The 16594-nt window shown below is 35.5% G+C and overlaps 1 protein-coding gene across 10 annotated transcripts in view; it reads left to right on the top strand.

Moving 5' to 3' along the window:
• The window catches only part of LOC131684820 (protein Wnt-10a), a 59724-nt gene extending 52179 nt beyond the window's left edge, over positions 1–7545 (top strand). For all 10 annotated transcript variants that reach the window (XM_058968008.1, XM_058967999.1, XM_058968006.1 and 7 more), the window contains exon 6: positions 6419–7545. In XM_058968008.1, the coding sequence (XP_058823991.1) occupies positions 6419–6606 (188 nt within the window). In that variant the 3' untranslated portion in view covers positions 6607–7545. The remainder of the gene's footprint in view (positions 1–6418) is intronic.
• The last annotated feature ends 9049 nt before the right edge of the window (positions 7546–16594 follow it).

Raw genomic sequence — 16594 nt, 5'->3', positions numbered from 1 at the left:
CCCCGCATTTAAGTAGTCACAAACCCAGTTGAGTTCGCCCGTGCTTTCGAGATACCCACAGAAGCCTTAGTGATAAAAGTAAGCATCACGTGTATCCGTAATATGAAAAGTGTGCCAATAGGCCACTTCACCCTACATACCTACAAACCGCCAAAATATCTTGGCTTGAGAATTCCCCCGGATCGTCAACCAAAGGCACACACAAACATAAAAGTAATTTAAATTGAATGTGATTATGACATTTTATAAGCATTTAAGAATTGAAAGCATCGTCTATTCCGTAAAATAACAAAAAAAGAAATTGAATATGCGAACTTTAAAATAACTTGCAATAATAATAACTTATTGAAGGAATGGCCACTGTCAGTAAAAAGGGCTGCAGGGAGGGTCCGACGAAAAATATTTTAAATTGAAATTTCAAACAAATCTTAAAACCTATGTAATACATATAAATTTGTATAAATGACAGCTCTGCTCACAAGCAGTTCACACATGTCTCACCCTGCAGTGCTGAACTTAAACCAAATTTCTCCACCCACCAACTTTGTAAATCATCATGTGTACACGACTCGCACCTATCGTATTTCTATACTCGAGTATGTATGAAAAGTTTCAAATAGCACAGCAAGGTGCAGAGCGCACGATAAACTTACAACAGATAACAAACAGTTAGGTAACGGGCGCAAGTTATACTCGTGGTACTGGCACCCAGGGATGCTACATGTTTTCATAGGTTGTCTGTGAACCAATAGTTTAAATGTCTGTGAAAATCTGTACATGGTTGCGTAAATCCTTCACGGAACAAAAAATGTTCCCAAAATAGTGAATAAGCCATAAATTCTGGTACAATCACGTTTTTAGGTTACGAGAACAGGACCATGAACAAAAATCATGCGTTTTATAATTATGTTTAATTTCCCTTCAGTAACTCCCGCATTTTGCTTTTATCAGTGGAAACATTTGTTTTTGTCTTGTAAACTTCAGTCACGGTGTCCGCAATGTCATTACCAAATCCATTTTCTGTACGTGAACTAGTTCACAATTTTTTGAACATTATTCAAACAATCAAAGGTTGACTTATGATGTTATTCATAGATTTAGGAACATTAGTTCACAAAATCGAAGCTTTCTGGATATTTTCTCGTGAACTATTTCACGACACTCGCAATTTTATTTATAATCCATTGAATCCTCGTGAACTAATTCATGATTCCTAATATATTAGTCACGATCTAATATTTGTGCTCGTGAAATAATTCGCAAAACCACTGCCCACTTTGCTTGAAGTTTTTGAAATTGGTACTATGGGAACATATGGAGGAAAAATATATTAAATGCTGTAACTTTTGAAGCAACACTCAGAAAATTACAATTCACACCTCTTTCAAAAATTTTAGTATTTGTATGATAATATTCCCGTTTCTCGAAAAATACGGTAAAGCTGGGTACTGGGTCATTTTATCCCCAAATTCTTCTATTTTTAATAATTTTCCTGGTTCGAGCTGCAAATCGTGCATATTTTGCAGTTTTTCTGATGTGAAAAATCGCAGAAATCGAACGGAATCTTTGCAACCTTTGTCCGAATACGAGAAGTTGGCGTTATAGGGCCTTTTGTCATTCAATTCAGAAACACCAAATTTTTCGACATTAGCTCAACAAACATCATTTTTTTCATTAAATGTCCTATTACTCCAATTTCCCGTATTTGTCAACAAATGAATTTATTGTTAAATAGAGTTGATATGCGCAAGTTCATGATAAAAATATGAAATCGAGACTAAATGTCAAAAATATTACGTTTCTGAGTTTTACCCGTAAAGAATCTATTTTCGTTTTGTTCTTAAGGATTTTCCTCTTCAACAAGGTACATTTTATTAAAATTGACTGGAAAATAATAGGCCCTATAACCCCAGCTTCTCGTATTCGGATACAGGTCGCAAAGGTTTCGTTCAATTTATGAGATTTTTTTTACATTAAACAAACTGCAAAATATGTATGATTTGCAGCACGGAGAAGAACAATTTTAAAAATAGGGGATTTTGGGGACCCAAACTTTCCTGTATTTTTTGAGAAAAGGAAATATCTTCATTCAAATACTAAAGCTATTTCCTTTACAAAGAGGTCTAAATTGTAATTTTCTAAGTGCTGCTTCCAAAATTATAGTATTTAATATATTCGTCCCGCATATTTTCCCATACTACCAATTTAAAACACTTCAAGCGAAGTGGACGGGAGTCTAGAAATGTCCAAATGATGTGAAATTCGGCATCTGAGCTTACTTTGACATTTGTCACAATATAAAAGGGGGACTTGGAGAATTAAGAAAAATTGCATTGCCCTACTGCACGTGTCAAATTCGCAAGTATGCTCTAGAATAAAATATCATGGTAACGTGAACAGAAATTACGGGAATCTTGACTAAGATCCAGAAATCATGTACCATCAAGTGCCAAAAATATCGAAAATCTTGGCTAAGATCCTGAAATCATGAATATAACGAAATATGTAATAAATCTCTACTCGTGACTAAAATGTCACGACAACGTGTATGTAAATTATGAAAATCATGACAAAGTTCCTGAAATCACAAACCTATATCACATTACTCGTAATTAAAGTACGAAAAATCTTGACTAAGATTCTGAAATCTTGAACATGATTCACTGTACGTATGACCAAAAGATCACGATAACGTGAATAGAAATTACGAAAATCGCGACCAATATTCTGAAATCTTGAACATACATTTCGCTAGTCTCACAGAAATATCCAATAGTAAACTCATGGATAAAATATCACGGTAACGTGATGAGAAATCACAAAATATCGCGAATAAGTTCCTGAAATTATGAACATCGCTTGACTGTCGGCTGTGTATTTTCAAATTACGAACAAGAATCATAACAAAAACCAAAAAAGTCCAAGAAACAACAACAGTAACCCAACTAAACATTCAAATGTAACACCATGTATACATTCGGGAAAACTAGTTTTTAGAAGCATAAATAGTTTCATGAATACGAGAAGTATTATTCACGATCTCAGGAAGTGTGTCAGGCTTTTCGTGAATTACTCAGTTCATGAAATCGTGACCTTTTTATGAATTTAATAACGGATTTTTTTCCGCTACATTAGAACATTGTAGATTGAAAACAGAATACAATTTTGAATGAAGGACTTATGTTTGAATACAATAATTTTAGAGAAAATTTGCTACACGTTAAAAAATCCATTCATAAATTCATGAACAAAAGATCACGATTTCGCGAAAACCGCGACCAAGTTCCTGAAATTATGAATAGTAAACCTCGTATTCATGAAACTATTTGTGTTCTCTAAAAACCAGTTCGCCCCGAATATATACATGGCGTTACATTAGAATGTTTGGTTGGGTCACTATTGTTGTTCCCTGGAGATGTTTAGTTTTTGTTGTGATTCTTGTTCATGATTTGCGAATACAGAGGCTACAGTCATACGTTGTTCATAATTTCAAGAGCTTTTTCGGGATTCTTGTGAATTCTCATGATTTCTATTCACGCTATCATGATATTTTAGTCATGAGTAGAGTGATTCATGTTCATGATTTCAGGGTCTTTTTTACGATTTTAGATATTTTTGTCACGAGTCGTGTGATTTTTGTTCATGATTTCAGGATCTTAATCGCGATTTTTGTACCTTCTGTTCATGTTATCGTGATAGTTTAGTCATGAATAGAGCAATTTATGTTCGTGATTTCAGGATCTTAGTCACGATTTTATGTATTTTTGTCATTAGTTGTGAGAGTTGTGTTCATGATTTCAGGATCCTAGTCACGATTTTCGTAATTTCTGTTAATGTTCATGATATTTTATTTTAGAGCTTACTTTCAAAGAGTAATATAACTAATGTTTATGATATCAGCAGTTTTATCATAGTATTCGTAAATTCTCTTCGCCTTATCGTGATCTATTACTTTTTGGTTATTAACGGTTTTTTACCCGGAATAACGTTACAATATGATCTGGATCATTAAAACAAGACTCATATGCCATATATTGTTCTGTGAACTATATCACGCACACTATTTAGGGTTCTCAGTGCCGTTTTCATTTTCTGTCCGGACATCACAATGAACCTTATCAAATGAATAACGATGTTCGAGGTCCTAATAGTTTTTTTATATCTACTGCTCGTACTTAATACTGTTCGCTAGTAGCTGAGTATTTCATGAAAGTGTGCATAGAACAAAAATGATTGCACGAATAATACTCCATATTTTGTGAAAGAGTTCCCGTAAAAAAATCATTACCATGTTGCATGAAATTGTAAATGATTAGGGATATCTTTTAAATGCCACAAGCACGCAAATATATTCTAGATAGATCGTAAACCATCTATAAGGAATCGTGAACCAGTTCACGAATACATAAATAATATTTTATGATTTCGTGAACTTTTTCACGAAAACGAATAAGTTGTGACTATATTAAGTATCATGAACCAGCTTATGAATACATAAATAATATTTTATGATTTCGTTAACTATTTCACAAGCATGGATATTGGATCCTGACTAATATGTTAGGAATCGTGAACCAGTTCACGAATACATGAAAAATGTTTGATTTCGTGAACTTTTTCACGAAAACTAATGATAAGTTGGGACTATTATATTAATTATCATGAACCAGGTTCACGAATACATGAATAATATTTCATGCATTCGTGAATTATTTCACGAGCACGGATATTAGATTGTAATTAATATACTAGGAATCATGAACCAGTTCACGAATACATGAATAATATTTGATGATGTTGTGAACCATTTCATGAGCACGGATATTGGATCGTGACTAATATATTAGGTATCATGAATTAGTTCACGAGGATTGAATGGACTCATGAATAAAATTTTGAATTTCGTGAAATAATTCACGAAATAATATCCAGAGTATTTTGATTTTGTGAACTAATGTTTCTATATCCATGAAAAAAATCATGAGTCAACTTTTGGTTTTATGAATAATGTTCATAAAGTTGTGAACTAGTTCGCGTCCAATTAGAAATAACTTGGCGGAAACCGTGACTGAAATTCACAAAACAAAAACAAATATGTCCACAATAGTAAAAAATAGAAACGGAAAATTGAAAAATTCACACAAAATATAGAAGCGCCGGTGAATTTTAAGCATAGAAGAGCAAAATATTTGCTTTCAAATATTCCAAACTATCTTTTGCCAAAATAACATCACATTATTCCAGCACCGAAAATATTCCAAACATAATTGAACTTGATTGGAAACTAGGTGGCAAAATTGATTTTCAATACAGCGTACGTTTTCATGACATTTTGGTGATGAAACAGTTGAGATCATGTTCACCTCGGCTAGATTATTACCCGTGATTTGGTTTCATTATTAGTTATTAATATTCTTTTACTACAAAATATGTTGCTTGGGTAATGAAAGCGTAATGGGGGCGTTACTGAAGGGAAATTGAACTTAATTATAAAAGCCATGATTTTTGTTCATGGTCCTGTTTTCGTCACGTAAAAATGCGATTGTTCCAGAATTCATGGCACATTATTCACGATTTTGGGAACAGTCTATTAATATTTCAAAATTCTGGAGATGTCCGGATCCGGCAGCATGTCTGTAAATAACGTTCAAAAGTCTGTAAAATACAAACATGTCTGCAAGTTTGGCATCGCTGCTGACTGTATAAAAGATTAAAATCCATCTAGTAATAGCGGAGCTATAAGCGTAGAAACCTTACATAGTTTCGGTGCATAGAAGATATTTTAGATTTTAGAATGACTTCTAACCCCATATAGTGGAGTTAGACATTTTTAATGTCAAAACTCATTTCCGTCATCCAAAGTTATTTGCAGGCAAGCATAGAGTTGGTAAGTGGATTGTCATGCATGAATGTTAATTAGTGATGATTCTCAACACCACGCAAAAGGTTGGAGACATCTGGCTACGCAACTGAAGCTTGCCATAAAGTATTTTGCAGTCATCTAAATGTCAGTACGCGCCAGCGTTTAACTACATACGAAATGGGCTGCTTAGAATATTTCAAATTCATGAACTTTCATGATGTTACAAGAAAAAAATCAATCGTTTTAAAAATATTAAAATGGATATTAGGTACCCATTTTCCCAGACTTCTTTTAGTAATGGTTGCAAGAGAAATAAAAATATGTTGCATTCATTAGCTCTCAATTGTCACTAATCAAAACAGCCTTGCGAAAGTTGGTTCAGGTCTGAAAGTAACGAGCGAGGTTAACTGATTGGATAGGTCAGTCGTTCGATTCCCAACCGGGAAGGTTTCTTCGGCAGTTTGATTTACATTGAGCTCCATTTCTTGAATCACATTTACAAATCGTTCGGAATTATGCATAATCCTACAAGTTCCTTTATCTTCTTTTCCCCAGGAACGGTTGGACGGCGATGCAACCGAACTAGTGGCGGCAGTGAAGGCTGCGGTTCGATGTGCTGTGGCCGGGGCTACAATCTGGTCCGGGAGAAACGGGTGGACCGTTGCAACTGCAAATTCCACTGGTGCTGCTACGTCGAGTGCGATGACTGCGAAGTCGAGGAGTGGATTAGTGTTTGCAATTGAGGACAAATTGTTCCGCGCCGTCCCTCCGCTCCTTCTCTCGTTCGATTAGGTCGATTCAGTTATCGAGTTACGCAATAATTGTGAAACAGTACCTACCTACCTATCTACCGGCAAGTACCAGGGGAAGCTAATCAGACCTAACCGACTCTATCGGACGGCAGCGAATCTAAAGTGAGATAAAAATTTAATTGCACCCGCGTGCATCGAATGCTGAAGATTGGAAACGAAGGCCGGAGGAAGGACAAACGGAGAATGTCCGTACGAACTAAAGTGAACGGATAGTGTTTATGCTTGACACAAACGAGCCTGGTGGAAAGCGTCCAAGTGACTTTAATTAGTGTTTGAATAAAATATTTTGACCAAACATGAGCGCATACAGGAAACGGCTTGTTCGCTCGACCCGAGCAGTATTACCTAGAATGGAACAGATTAATCGAAAACCACCAACTACTAATCGTAGCTAATCGTAATAACTGTACATTACATTTATTGACCTCTATCGTATTTCATTTGAGTTTTATTTAAGTTAATTAGTTTAATTTATTTGTTCTGCTGTAACTGTAAATAGCCTTCGCATTAAGTAGTTATAGTACCGCATGAATCTGTGCACATATTGGAATTTAAACGTAGGCTATCCTTAACGAACAAACAAAGTATGAACTTTTCTGTAACCTTTTGTGTTTTAATTTATGAAAAGATAGGAAATAACTGCACATGCTGAATGTCCAACGGAAGCAGCACAACAGCCTCGGATAACTAACTAAATATCCAGTTATGAGTTTAGGCCTAAGCGATGTAATTAGGCAACTTGTAATAGAGCATCACTTCTTTACAAATGAACAATTGTATGATTAGACACTGTTACACACACTGTAAACGCATTCAAATACTTTGGAATACAAACAGTTGTGAATAAACAAAAATAATTTATTAATAAACTAGCTAATAAAAAAAATCGTTTTTCCCTCGAATTTTATAGGTCGTCAAAAACTGGTTCCAATAAACAAGCAAATCGATGTATGTACGTCAAAAAAACAAATCTCCGAAATGTTAAGATTAAGACTTACAACTATTGATATATTTCCATCCGGTAGTTTTTTTTACCGAATGCGCTTCCCTTTGAAGTTGAAACGATTTACCGGTGAGAGCGCAAATAGGATTACAAATTCATTGCCAAACAAAAGAACATTGTCGACCTTGCCAAAATAAGCTGATCATCGCTCTAGTTATTCGCTTGAGTGCACTCGTTTAGAACGTCAGAAACATCTCCATCCTGTTCTCCATTTCATCACATTGCAATGATCCTATTGATCCTTGTTTGCTACTGTTATTTTTATGTTTTTGCACATCATCTACCAAATTGATTCTTGATGAGAAAGATGTTTTTATCTATCTTCTGTGTCGTACAAAGAACGACTACCTCGACAGGAATGAATTTCACGGTATTTGACTTTTGTCGGCTCTGATGGTAATACAGCTGCAGTCATTTGAAGGATTAAAATTCCTAGATTTCTATTACTACCTAACAGATTGTATTCAAGAGTTTGAATCTTAGTAAACCCGTCGATTTGATAGATAGCTGCCTAATTACGAACCCTTGGCACACGTGGAAAACTAAATCGAATTATGTACATCGAAAAGTCGCATGCCTTTTATGCGTGAATGCGAAAACGGAATCCTTGTACGGAACAGCAGAATATAGTTTGGTGTTGTTTGGTTTGGCTTCGCAAAGCACGTGTGATATGTGATCACGTGATACTGACAAATTTGGCACGATACAATGAACCCTCACCCATATTTTCGATAGGTTTCCAATTGTATAGGCAAAATTCGTACAGGAAACAATGAACTGACAATATTTAGTGCTGCTGAACTGTGTAGATACGAAGTCGATGAAATGCGTGACTCACTGTACCCTCGGTTGAGAAAGAATTTTTTTTTATTCGATTCGTTTATTTCATAAGGCACGTTTGCGTTAGCTTAAAGGTGCCAATTCTGTTTTGTTTTACATTTTAGATTACTTAAAACTAGCGGATTACATATTGATTTTTTTAAGTGAAACTAAGGAGATTTTAAAGCTATCTTATACATCTACACAAGGGGGGTAATATAATTTTCGTAAAATTAAGGGGGTCATTTAATTATGGCATTTTTAGCAGGAAGATTATTGGGGCAAATAATTTTTAACTAATTTAAAGTAAAAGTAGGACTAAGGGGACAACTTTTACAACTATCTAGGGGGCGTGATTGAATTTTGTAAAGTTTCGGGGAGATTAATTAGAGTTATTTTTATGTGGTAGTAGAGTTGGTCATTTTCAACGAGATTATGTAATATAATAGTAAAACCTAGGAGGGTAGGGGCGTTACTTCTGAGTATAAGAGTCAGGAGAGAGAGGGTGGACAAAGATGGCAGTGGGGATACAATTCATAACTTTCAGTTTCATGCATCGGGAGATCAACGGCATGGATTACAGTCTCGGGTGGCCTTCATCAGGAAGAATCATGTACGAGGACGCTTGAAAGAAATTATGGTTTTCACTCATATCTTTTGATCCGATCATCAAATTTGAGTTGCTTCTAACTACCGCAAAAATATGTGAATAGAATAAGACATGAATTTGCGTTTTGATTTCGTCTCATCAGCACCTGGAAGCAAGGATGCAAAATGCCTACCTTTTCTGCGGCTGTAATTTTTGTGCCTATATTCTCATTTCCCTATCGACGCTGCTGTCGTTCGGTAGTGCAGGACGCCAAGCGCTGTACGGCAGTCTGTAAGCAAAGCAGTAATATGACAAAAATACTGCCCCCAGTACAGCTACCAGACGCGAGCTTCCTTATTTTACACTTTTTAATATTTTTAATCTATTCAATATTTTTAATCACAAACGACGACAATGAATGCGGTTCGTTTACGCCACGACCGGCATCAACGCGTTTGTGTGCGGGCCTCTCCCTTTGACTATGCAAAGAAAAGTGTACAAAACGAGAAAACAAACTTTACTACGCCACACTCTCACCGAGCAGTCGGAGTACAGCAGCTAAACAAAAATGTATTCTACTGCTGTACGGGAAAATGTACTCGGTTTGGCTACCGTTATGGCAAGAGCTGTAGTGATGTAGTTTACCAGTACCGTTGGCATCCCTGCCTGGAAGTCCAACTTGTTCATCAAATACTTGCTAAATTCAACACTACTTGAACTCCTGGAAGCACTATTTTGATTTCGCTATAATATCATCAGCAACCAAAGTTTCTGTGCGTGTGGCATCGTATATGACCAATTCTCGCAAGAACTGTAAATTAGAGCTTTTCTTTATTTACTTTCACTTTCAATAAATGTTCGGTCATCATAACGGTATCTTCACGTAATTTGCTAGCCAAAAAACTATCTTCCGACATGTACTGTAAAATTATGGAAAAATTTCGAGATAACGCCATAATATTTGAAAGAGAATGTAAGACTTGGTTAAGGTGAATGGTATTTTTTTAATTATTTTGTTAGCCTGAAAAATTAAAAAGAGTTTAAAGCTACTTGACATTTTTACGCAATTTATCATAGCAAAGAATCATGTAATGAAATTGGAGGAACACTTGAACGAATGGCAAGAAACGTGAGCTAGGTTGTACCAAAATACACTAAATAACACCGTTCGACAAAAAACTAACTTAATTGTGTTAAGACTGCATACTGTTTTTCGGAAGGTACAAGAAAATTTATGGGAAGTGGCATTTTACATTTGTCACTACATTCAAAAAACGAAAAAACGACGGCACACACACATATGAAGAGTCTTTTTTTTTTTGGGATAGCATAAAATCTCGAGGTTTCATGCAATTTAAGAATATTTGGCATCAAAAATACAAGTTCGATTTCTGAAATTTCTTTGAAATAAAAATTATATTTTCAGGTGATATGCGAATTTCTTACGTCACCAGACGATTCATTCTATGTTTCCGGAACCATATAACCGATTCGTACGAAATTTCATAGCAGTCTATAGAAATAATATCCCTTTCATTTGAGACTAAGTTTGAAAGATGTTTAGCTCCTGTTTTAGCAAAAAAAATCGTTGAAATTGAAATTTGCTGCGCTGTACCTTTCATTTAAGACCAAGTTTGTAAAAATCGGTAAAGAATCCGCTTAGACATTAACTTAAGGATTTGCAAGTTACCCGGGGACATCAAGAACCGTCATAGGTTGCTAATGTAGTCAAAGCAACTTCGCTGGGTCATTAATGTTCTAAACACGCAAATCCATGTAATGTGAATAATGCAATACATTTTAATATATACTGCATCATTTGGACATCATGGTGGTACCAGTTTTTATGGAAATTTGCTGTGTGATTGTACTCTTCAACACGTAACTCCGAAACCGGAAGTTGGATCAATAAAAAAAATTATTAGCGACCGATGGAAGGTTGAATCTTTCATTTAAAATGAAGTGTGTGCAAATCGGTCCAGCCATCTCTCAGAAAAATCGGTGAGACGGTTGTTTTACACATGTATACATACATACAACGCCTGAGCACGTGGTTCTCGATTGCCCGCGTTTGACGGTGAATACGTTAAGATGAACAATATTGTCCAAAGAATGTGCTCGGACAAATAAAAATGGGACACATTGAACAGAACAGTCGTCCAGATCATGTTAGCGTTGCAACGAAGCTGGCGCGAGGAGCAATGACCAGCAACGTAGCAGTACACGGCTTCGGGTCGTCGAGGCACCGATGGACTGGAAGCACCCTCCACCCAGAATCACAGGACCGACCTCAGCAGCTACCCGAGTAGCATCGGTTTCATCTGCACCTGGAATCAAGCGAGGTAGTCATTTCAAATGGAATCCGGGAGACTCCTTGGTGGAGTTTAGAAAAGTAGGGTTCAGAGTTATCTTCTCTGTTCAGAGTCCCTAACTCTGGCATACGATGGAAGAAATCGGTAGTACAGTGTAACTATTGAGCGTGTGCTGGGTCGGCGTAAAAGCTTTACCATCAAGTGAAAAAAAAACACACACAGACATACACACACATACAAACTTCTTCCGATCTCGACTGAATAGAAGGGTAAAGAGACTCGACCCGGAGTGAATACTGAAATACATGTTCAGAAATTACTTTTGTCGTTCGTTATCCTTTCAAATTTGCGCCCTTTTGTGAACTGTCTAAATACATTTCTGAGTGCCCAGCGAGGATAGGAGAATCTGCGGCAAATAACAGCAACTTTACTGTAGTGATTTATGTTTACTAATACTGCCTCAGTTGACTTCTGTTATTGCCGGATAGCTTTTTTGAGACTCGTCATGTTTTGGCTGTAGTTTAGTTATATTCTTTATACAACGTTTTGCATTAAATTGGCAATACGGGTATTTATTTTTAATCAGTACAAAATGATTTATTTCGGTACCAAAAGAGGTAGGTTTTCTCGGGATATTCGGTACTGGAACTCCCGGTACCATGATCGTAACTTTCTTTCCCACTGTGGACCGTAAGAGTTAAATTAAAACGGATGTATTTTCGTTGTTAGTTGTGAAATCATCACATCTGCATGTAATTCTAATTACTCATATTTAGTTCTACTATAATTTCTTCTTCTTTCTCTTCTTCTACTTCTACTTCTACTTCTACTTCTACTTCTACTTCTACTTCTATTTCTACTTCTACTTCTACTTCTACTTCTACTTCTACTTCTACTTCTACTTCTACTTCTACTTCTACTTCTACTTCTACTTCTACTTCTACTTCTACTTCTACTTCTACTTCTACTTCTACTTCTACTTCTACTTCTACTTCTACTTCTACTTCTACTTCTACTTCTACTTCTACTTCTACTTCTACTTCTACTTCTACTTCTACTTCTACTTCTACTTCTACTTCTACTTCTACTTCTACTTCTACTTCTACTTCTACTTCTACTTCTACTTCTACTTCTACTTCTACTTCTACTTCTACTTCTACTTCTACTTCTACTTCTACTTCTACTTCTACTTCTACTTCTACTTCTACTTCTACTTCTACTTCTACTTCTACTTCTACTTCTACTTCTACTTCTACTTCTACTTCTACTTCTACTTCTACTTCTACTTCTACTTCTACTTCTACTTCTACTTCTACTTCTACTTCTACTTCTACTTCTACTTCTACTTCTACTTCTACTTCTACTTCTACTTCTACTTCTACTTCTACTTCTACTTCTACTTCTACTTCTACTTCTACTTCTACTTCTACTTCTACTTCTACTTCTACTTCTACTTCTACTTCTACTTCTACTTCTACTTCTACTTCTACTTCTACTTCTACTTCTACTTCTACTTCTACTTCTACTTCTACTTCTACTTCTACTTCTACTTCTACTTCTACTTCTACTTCTACTTCTACTTCTACTTCTACTTCTACTTCTACTTCTACTTCTACTTCTACTTCTACTTCTACTTCTACTTCTACTTCTACTTCTACTTCTACTTCTACTTCTACTTCTACTTCTACTTCTACTTCTACTTCTACTTCTACTTCTACTTCTACTTCTACTTCTACTTCTACTTCTACTTCTACTTCTACTTCTACTTCTACTTCTACTTCTACTTCTACTTCTACTTCTACTTCTACTTCTACTTCTACTTCTACTTCTACTTCTACTTCTACTTCTACTTCTACTTCTACTTCTACTTCTACTTCTACTTCTACTTCTACTTCTACTTCTACTTCTACTTCTACTTCTACTTCTACTTCTACTTCTACTTCTACTTCTACTTCTACTTCTACTTCTACTTCTACTTCTACTTCTACTTCTACTTCTACTTCTACTTCTACTTCTACTTCTACTTCTACTTCTACTTCTACTTCTACTTCTACTTCTACTTCTACTTCTACTTCTACTTCTACTTCTACTTCTACTTCTACTTCTACTTCTACTTCTACTTCTACTTCTACTTCTACTTCTACTTCTACTTCTACTTCTACTTCTACTTCTACTTCTACTTCTACTTCTACTTCTACTTCTACTTCTACTTCTACTTCTACTTCTACTTCTACTTCTACTTCTACTTCTACTTCTACTTCTACTTCTACTTCTACTTCTACTTCTACTTCTACTTCTACTTCTACTTCTACTTCTACTTCTACTTCTACTTCTACTTCTACTTCTACTTCTACTTCTACTTCTACTTCTACTTCTACTTCTACTTCTACTTCTACTTCTACTTCTACTTCTACTTCTACTTCTACTTCTACTTCTACTTCTACTTCTACTTCTACTTCTACTTCTACTTCTACTTCTACTTCTACTTCTACTTCTACTTCTACTTCTACTTCTACTTCTACTTCTACTTCTACTTCTACTTCTACTTCTACTTCTACTTCTACTTCTACTTCTACTTCTACTTCTACTTCTACTTCTACTTCTACTTCTACTTCTACTTCTACTTCTACTTCTACTTCTACTTCTACTTCTACTTCTACTTCTACTTCTACTTCTACTTCTACTTCTACTTCTACTTCTACTTCTACTTCTACTTCTACTTCTACTTCTACTTCTACTTCTACTTCTACTTCTACTTCTACTTCTACTTCTACTTCTACTTCTACTTCTACTTCTACTTCTACTTCTACTTCTACTTCTACTTCTACTTCTACTTCTACTTCTACTTCTACTTCTACTTCTACTTCTACTTCTACTTCTACTTCTACTTCTACTTCTACTTCTACTTCTACTTCTACTTCTACTTCTACTTCTACTTCTACTTCTACTTCTACTTCTACTTCTACTTCTACTTCTACTTCTACTTCTACTTCTACTTCTACTTCTACTTCTACTTCTACTTCTACTTCTACTTCTACTTCTACTTCTACTTCTACTTCTACTTCTACTTCTACTTCTACTTCTACTTCTACTTCTACTTCTACTTCTACTTCTACTTCTACTTCTACTTCTACTTCTACTTCTACTTCTACTTCTACTTCTACTTCTACTTCTACTTCTACTTCTACTTCTACTTCTACTTCTACTTCTACTTCTACTTCTACTTCTACTTCTACTTCTACTTCTACTTCTACTTCTACTTCTACTTCTACTTCTACTTCTACTTCTACTTCTACTTCTACTTCTACTTCTACTTCTACTTCTACTTCTACTTCTACTTCTACTTCTACTTCTACTTCTACTTCTACTTCTACTTCTACTTCTACTTCTACTTCTACTTCTACTTCTACTTCTACTTCTACTTCTACTTCTACTTCTACTTCTACTTCTACTTCTACTTCTACTTCTACTTCTACTTCTACTTCTACTTCTACTTCTACTTCTACTTCTACTTCTACTTCTACTTCTACTTCTACTTCTACTTCTACTTCTACTTCTACTTCTACTTCTACTTCTACTTCTACTTCTACTTCTACTTCTACTTCTACTTCTACTTCTACTTCTACTTCTACTTCTACTTCTACTTCTACTTCTACTTCTACTTCTACTTCTACTTCTACTTCTACTTCTACTTCTACTTCTACTTCTACTTCTACTTCTACTTCTACTTCTACTTCTACTTCTACTTCTACTTCTACTTCTACTTCTACTTCTACTTCTACTTCTACTTCTACTTCTACTTCTACTTCTACTTCTACTTCTACTTCTACTTCTACTTCTACTTCTACTTCTACTTCTACTTCTACTTCTACTTCTACTTCTACTTCTACTTCTACTTCTACTTCTACTTCTACTTCTACTTCTACTTCTACTTCTACTTCTACTTCTACTTCTACTTCTACTTCTACTTCTACTTCTACTTCTACTTCTACTTCTACTTCTACTTCTACTTCTACTTCTACTTCTACTTCTACTTCTACTTCTACTTCTACTTCTACTTCTACTTCTACTTCTACTTCTACTTCTACTTCTACTTCTACTTCTACTTCTACTTCTACTTCTACTTCTACTTCTACTTCTACTTCTACTTCTACTTCTACTTCTACTTCTACTTCTACTTCTACTTCTACTTCTACTTCTACTTCTACTTCTACTTCTACTTCTACTTCTACTTCTACTTCTACTTCTACTTCTACTTCTACTTCTACTTCTACTTCTACTTCTACTTCTACTTCTACTTCTACTTCTACTTCTACTTCTACTTCTACTTCTACTTCTACTTCTACTTCTACTTCTACTTCTACTTCTACTTCTACTTCTACTTCTACTTCTACTTCTACTTCTACTTCTACTTCTACTTCTACTTCTACTTCTACTTCTACTTCTACTTCTACTTCTACTTCTACTTCTACTTCTACTTCTACTTCTACTTCTACTTCTACTTCTACTTCTACTTCTACTTCTACTTCTACTTCTACTTCTACTTCTACTTCTACTTCTACTTCTACTTCTACTTCTACTTCTACTTCTACTTCTACTTCTACTTCTACTTCTACTTCTACTTCTACTTCTACTTCTACTTCTACTTCTACTTCTACTTCTACTTCTACTTCTACTTCTACTTCTACTTCTACTTCTACTTCTACTTCTACCTCTACTTCTACTTCTACTTATGCTTATCCTTATACTAGGTTTGTTACAGTACCAGGAGAAACTGGAAGTATCCCAGAGAAAGCTGTTCCTGTACTCTCATCTTCTCTTTTTTTTTTCTTCTGGTAGCAAACAAGAGTAAAAGGAAGCAAGAATTTGTTGCTCCTATTTACTCCGGAGTGACTTCCGTGTACGGAATCAAACCTACTGATCTTTATACTTCCACTTCTACTCTAATCAGAACACCTGATTTAAGCAAAGTTATTATCACAAATCGTCAACCACCAAAAATTATCACGGGAGACAATCACACCTCGGTTTACACATTGGCCGACCTTCGTATACCGCTTTTCGTCCAGCCGACGAACGCGACGATGGTCACAGTTAGTTCGACAGACATCGGAACAATTCAATTAAACACGTCACTTCAAGGGCTTCCTCAGTCGGGAAAGCGAGTTTTCCTGGCAAGTAACTCCGGGGCCACAT

Source organism: Topomyia yanbarensis, chromosome 2, assembly GCF_030247195.1.
Source record: "Topomyia yanbarensis strain Yona2022 chromosome 2, ASM3024719v1, whole genome shotgun sequence".
In the NCBI taxonomy this organism is placed as follows: Eukaryota; Metazoa; Arthropoda; class Insecta; order Diptera; family Culicidae; genus Topomyia; species Topomyia yanbarensis.
The sequence above is the reverse complement of the archived record's forward strand: the minus strand, read 5'-3'. Positions and strand labels throughout refer to the sequence as shown.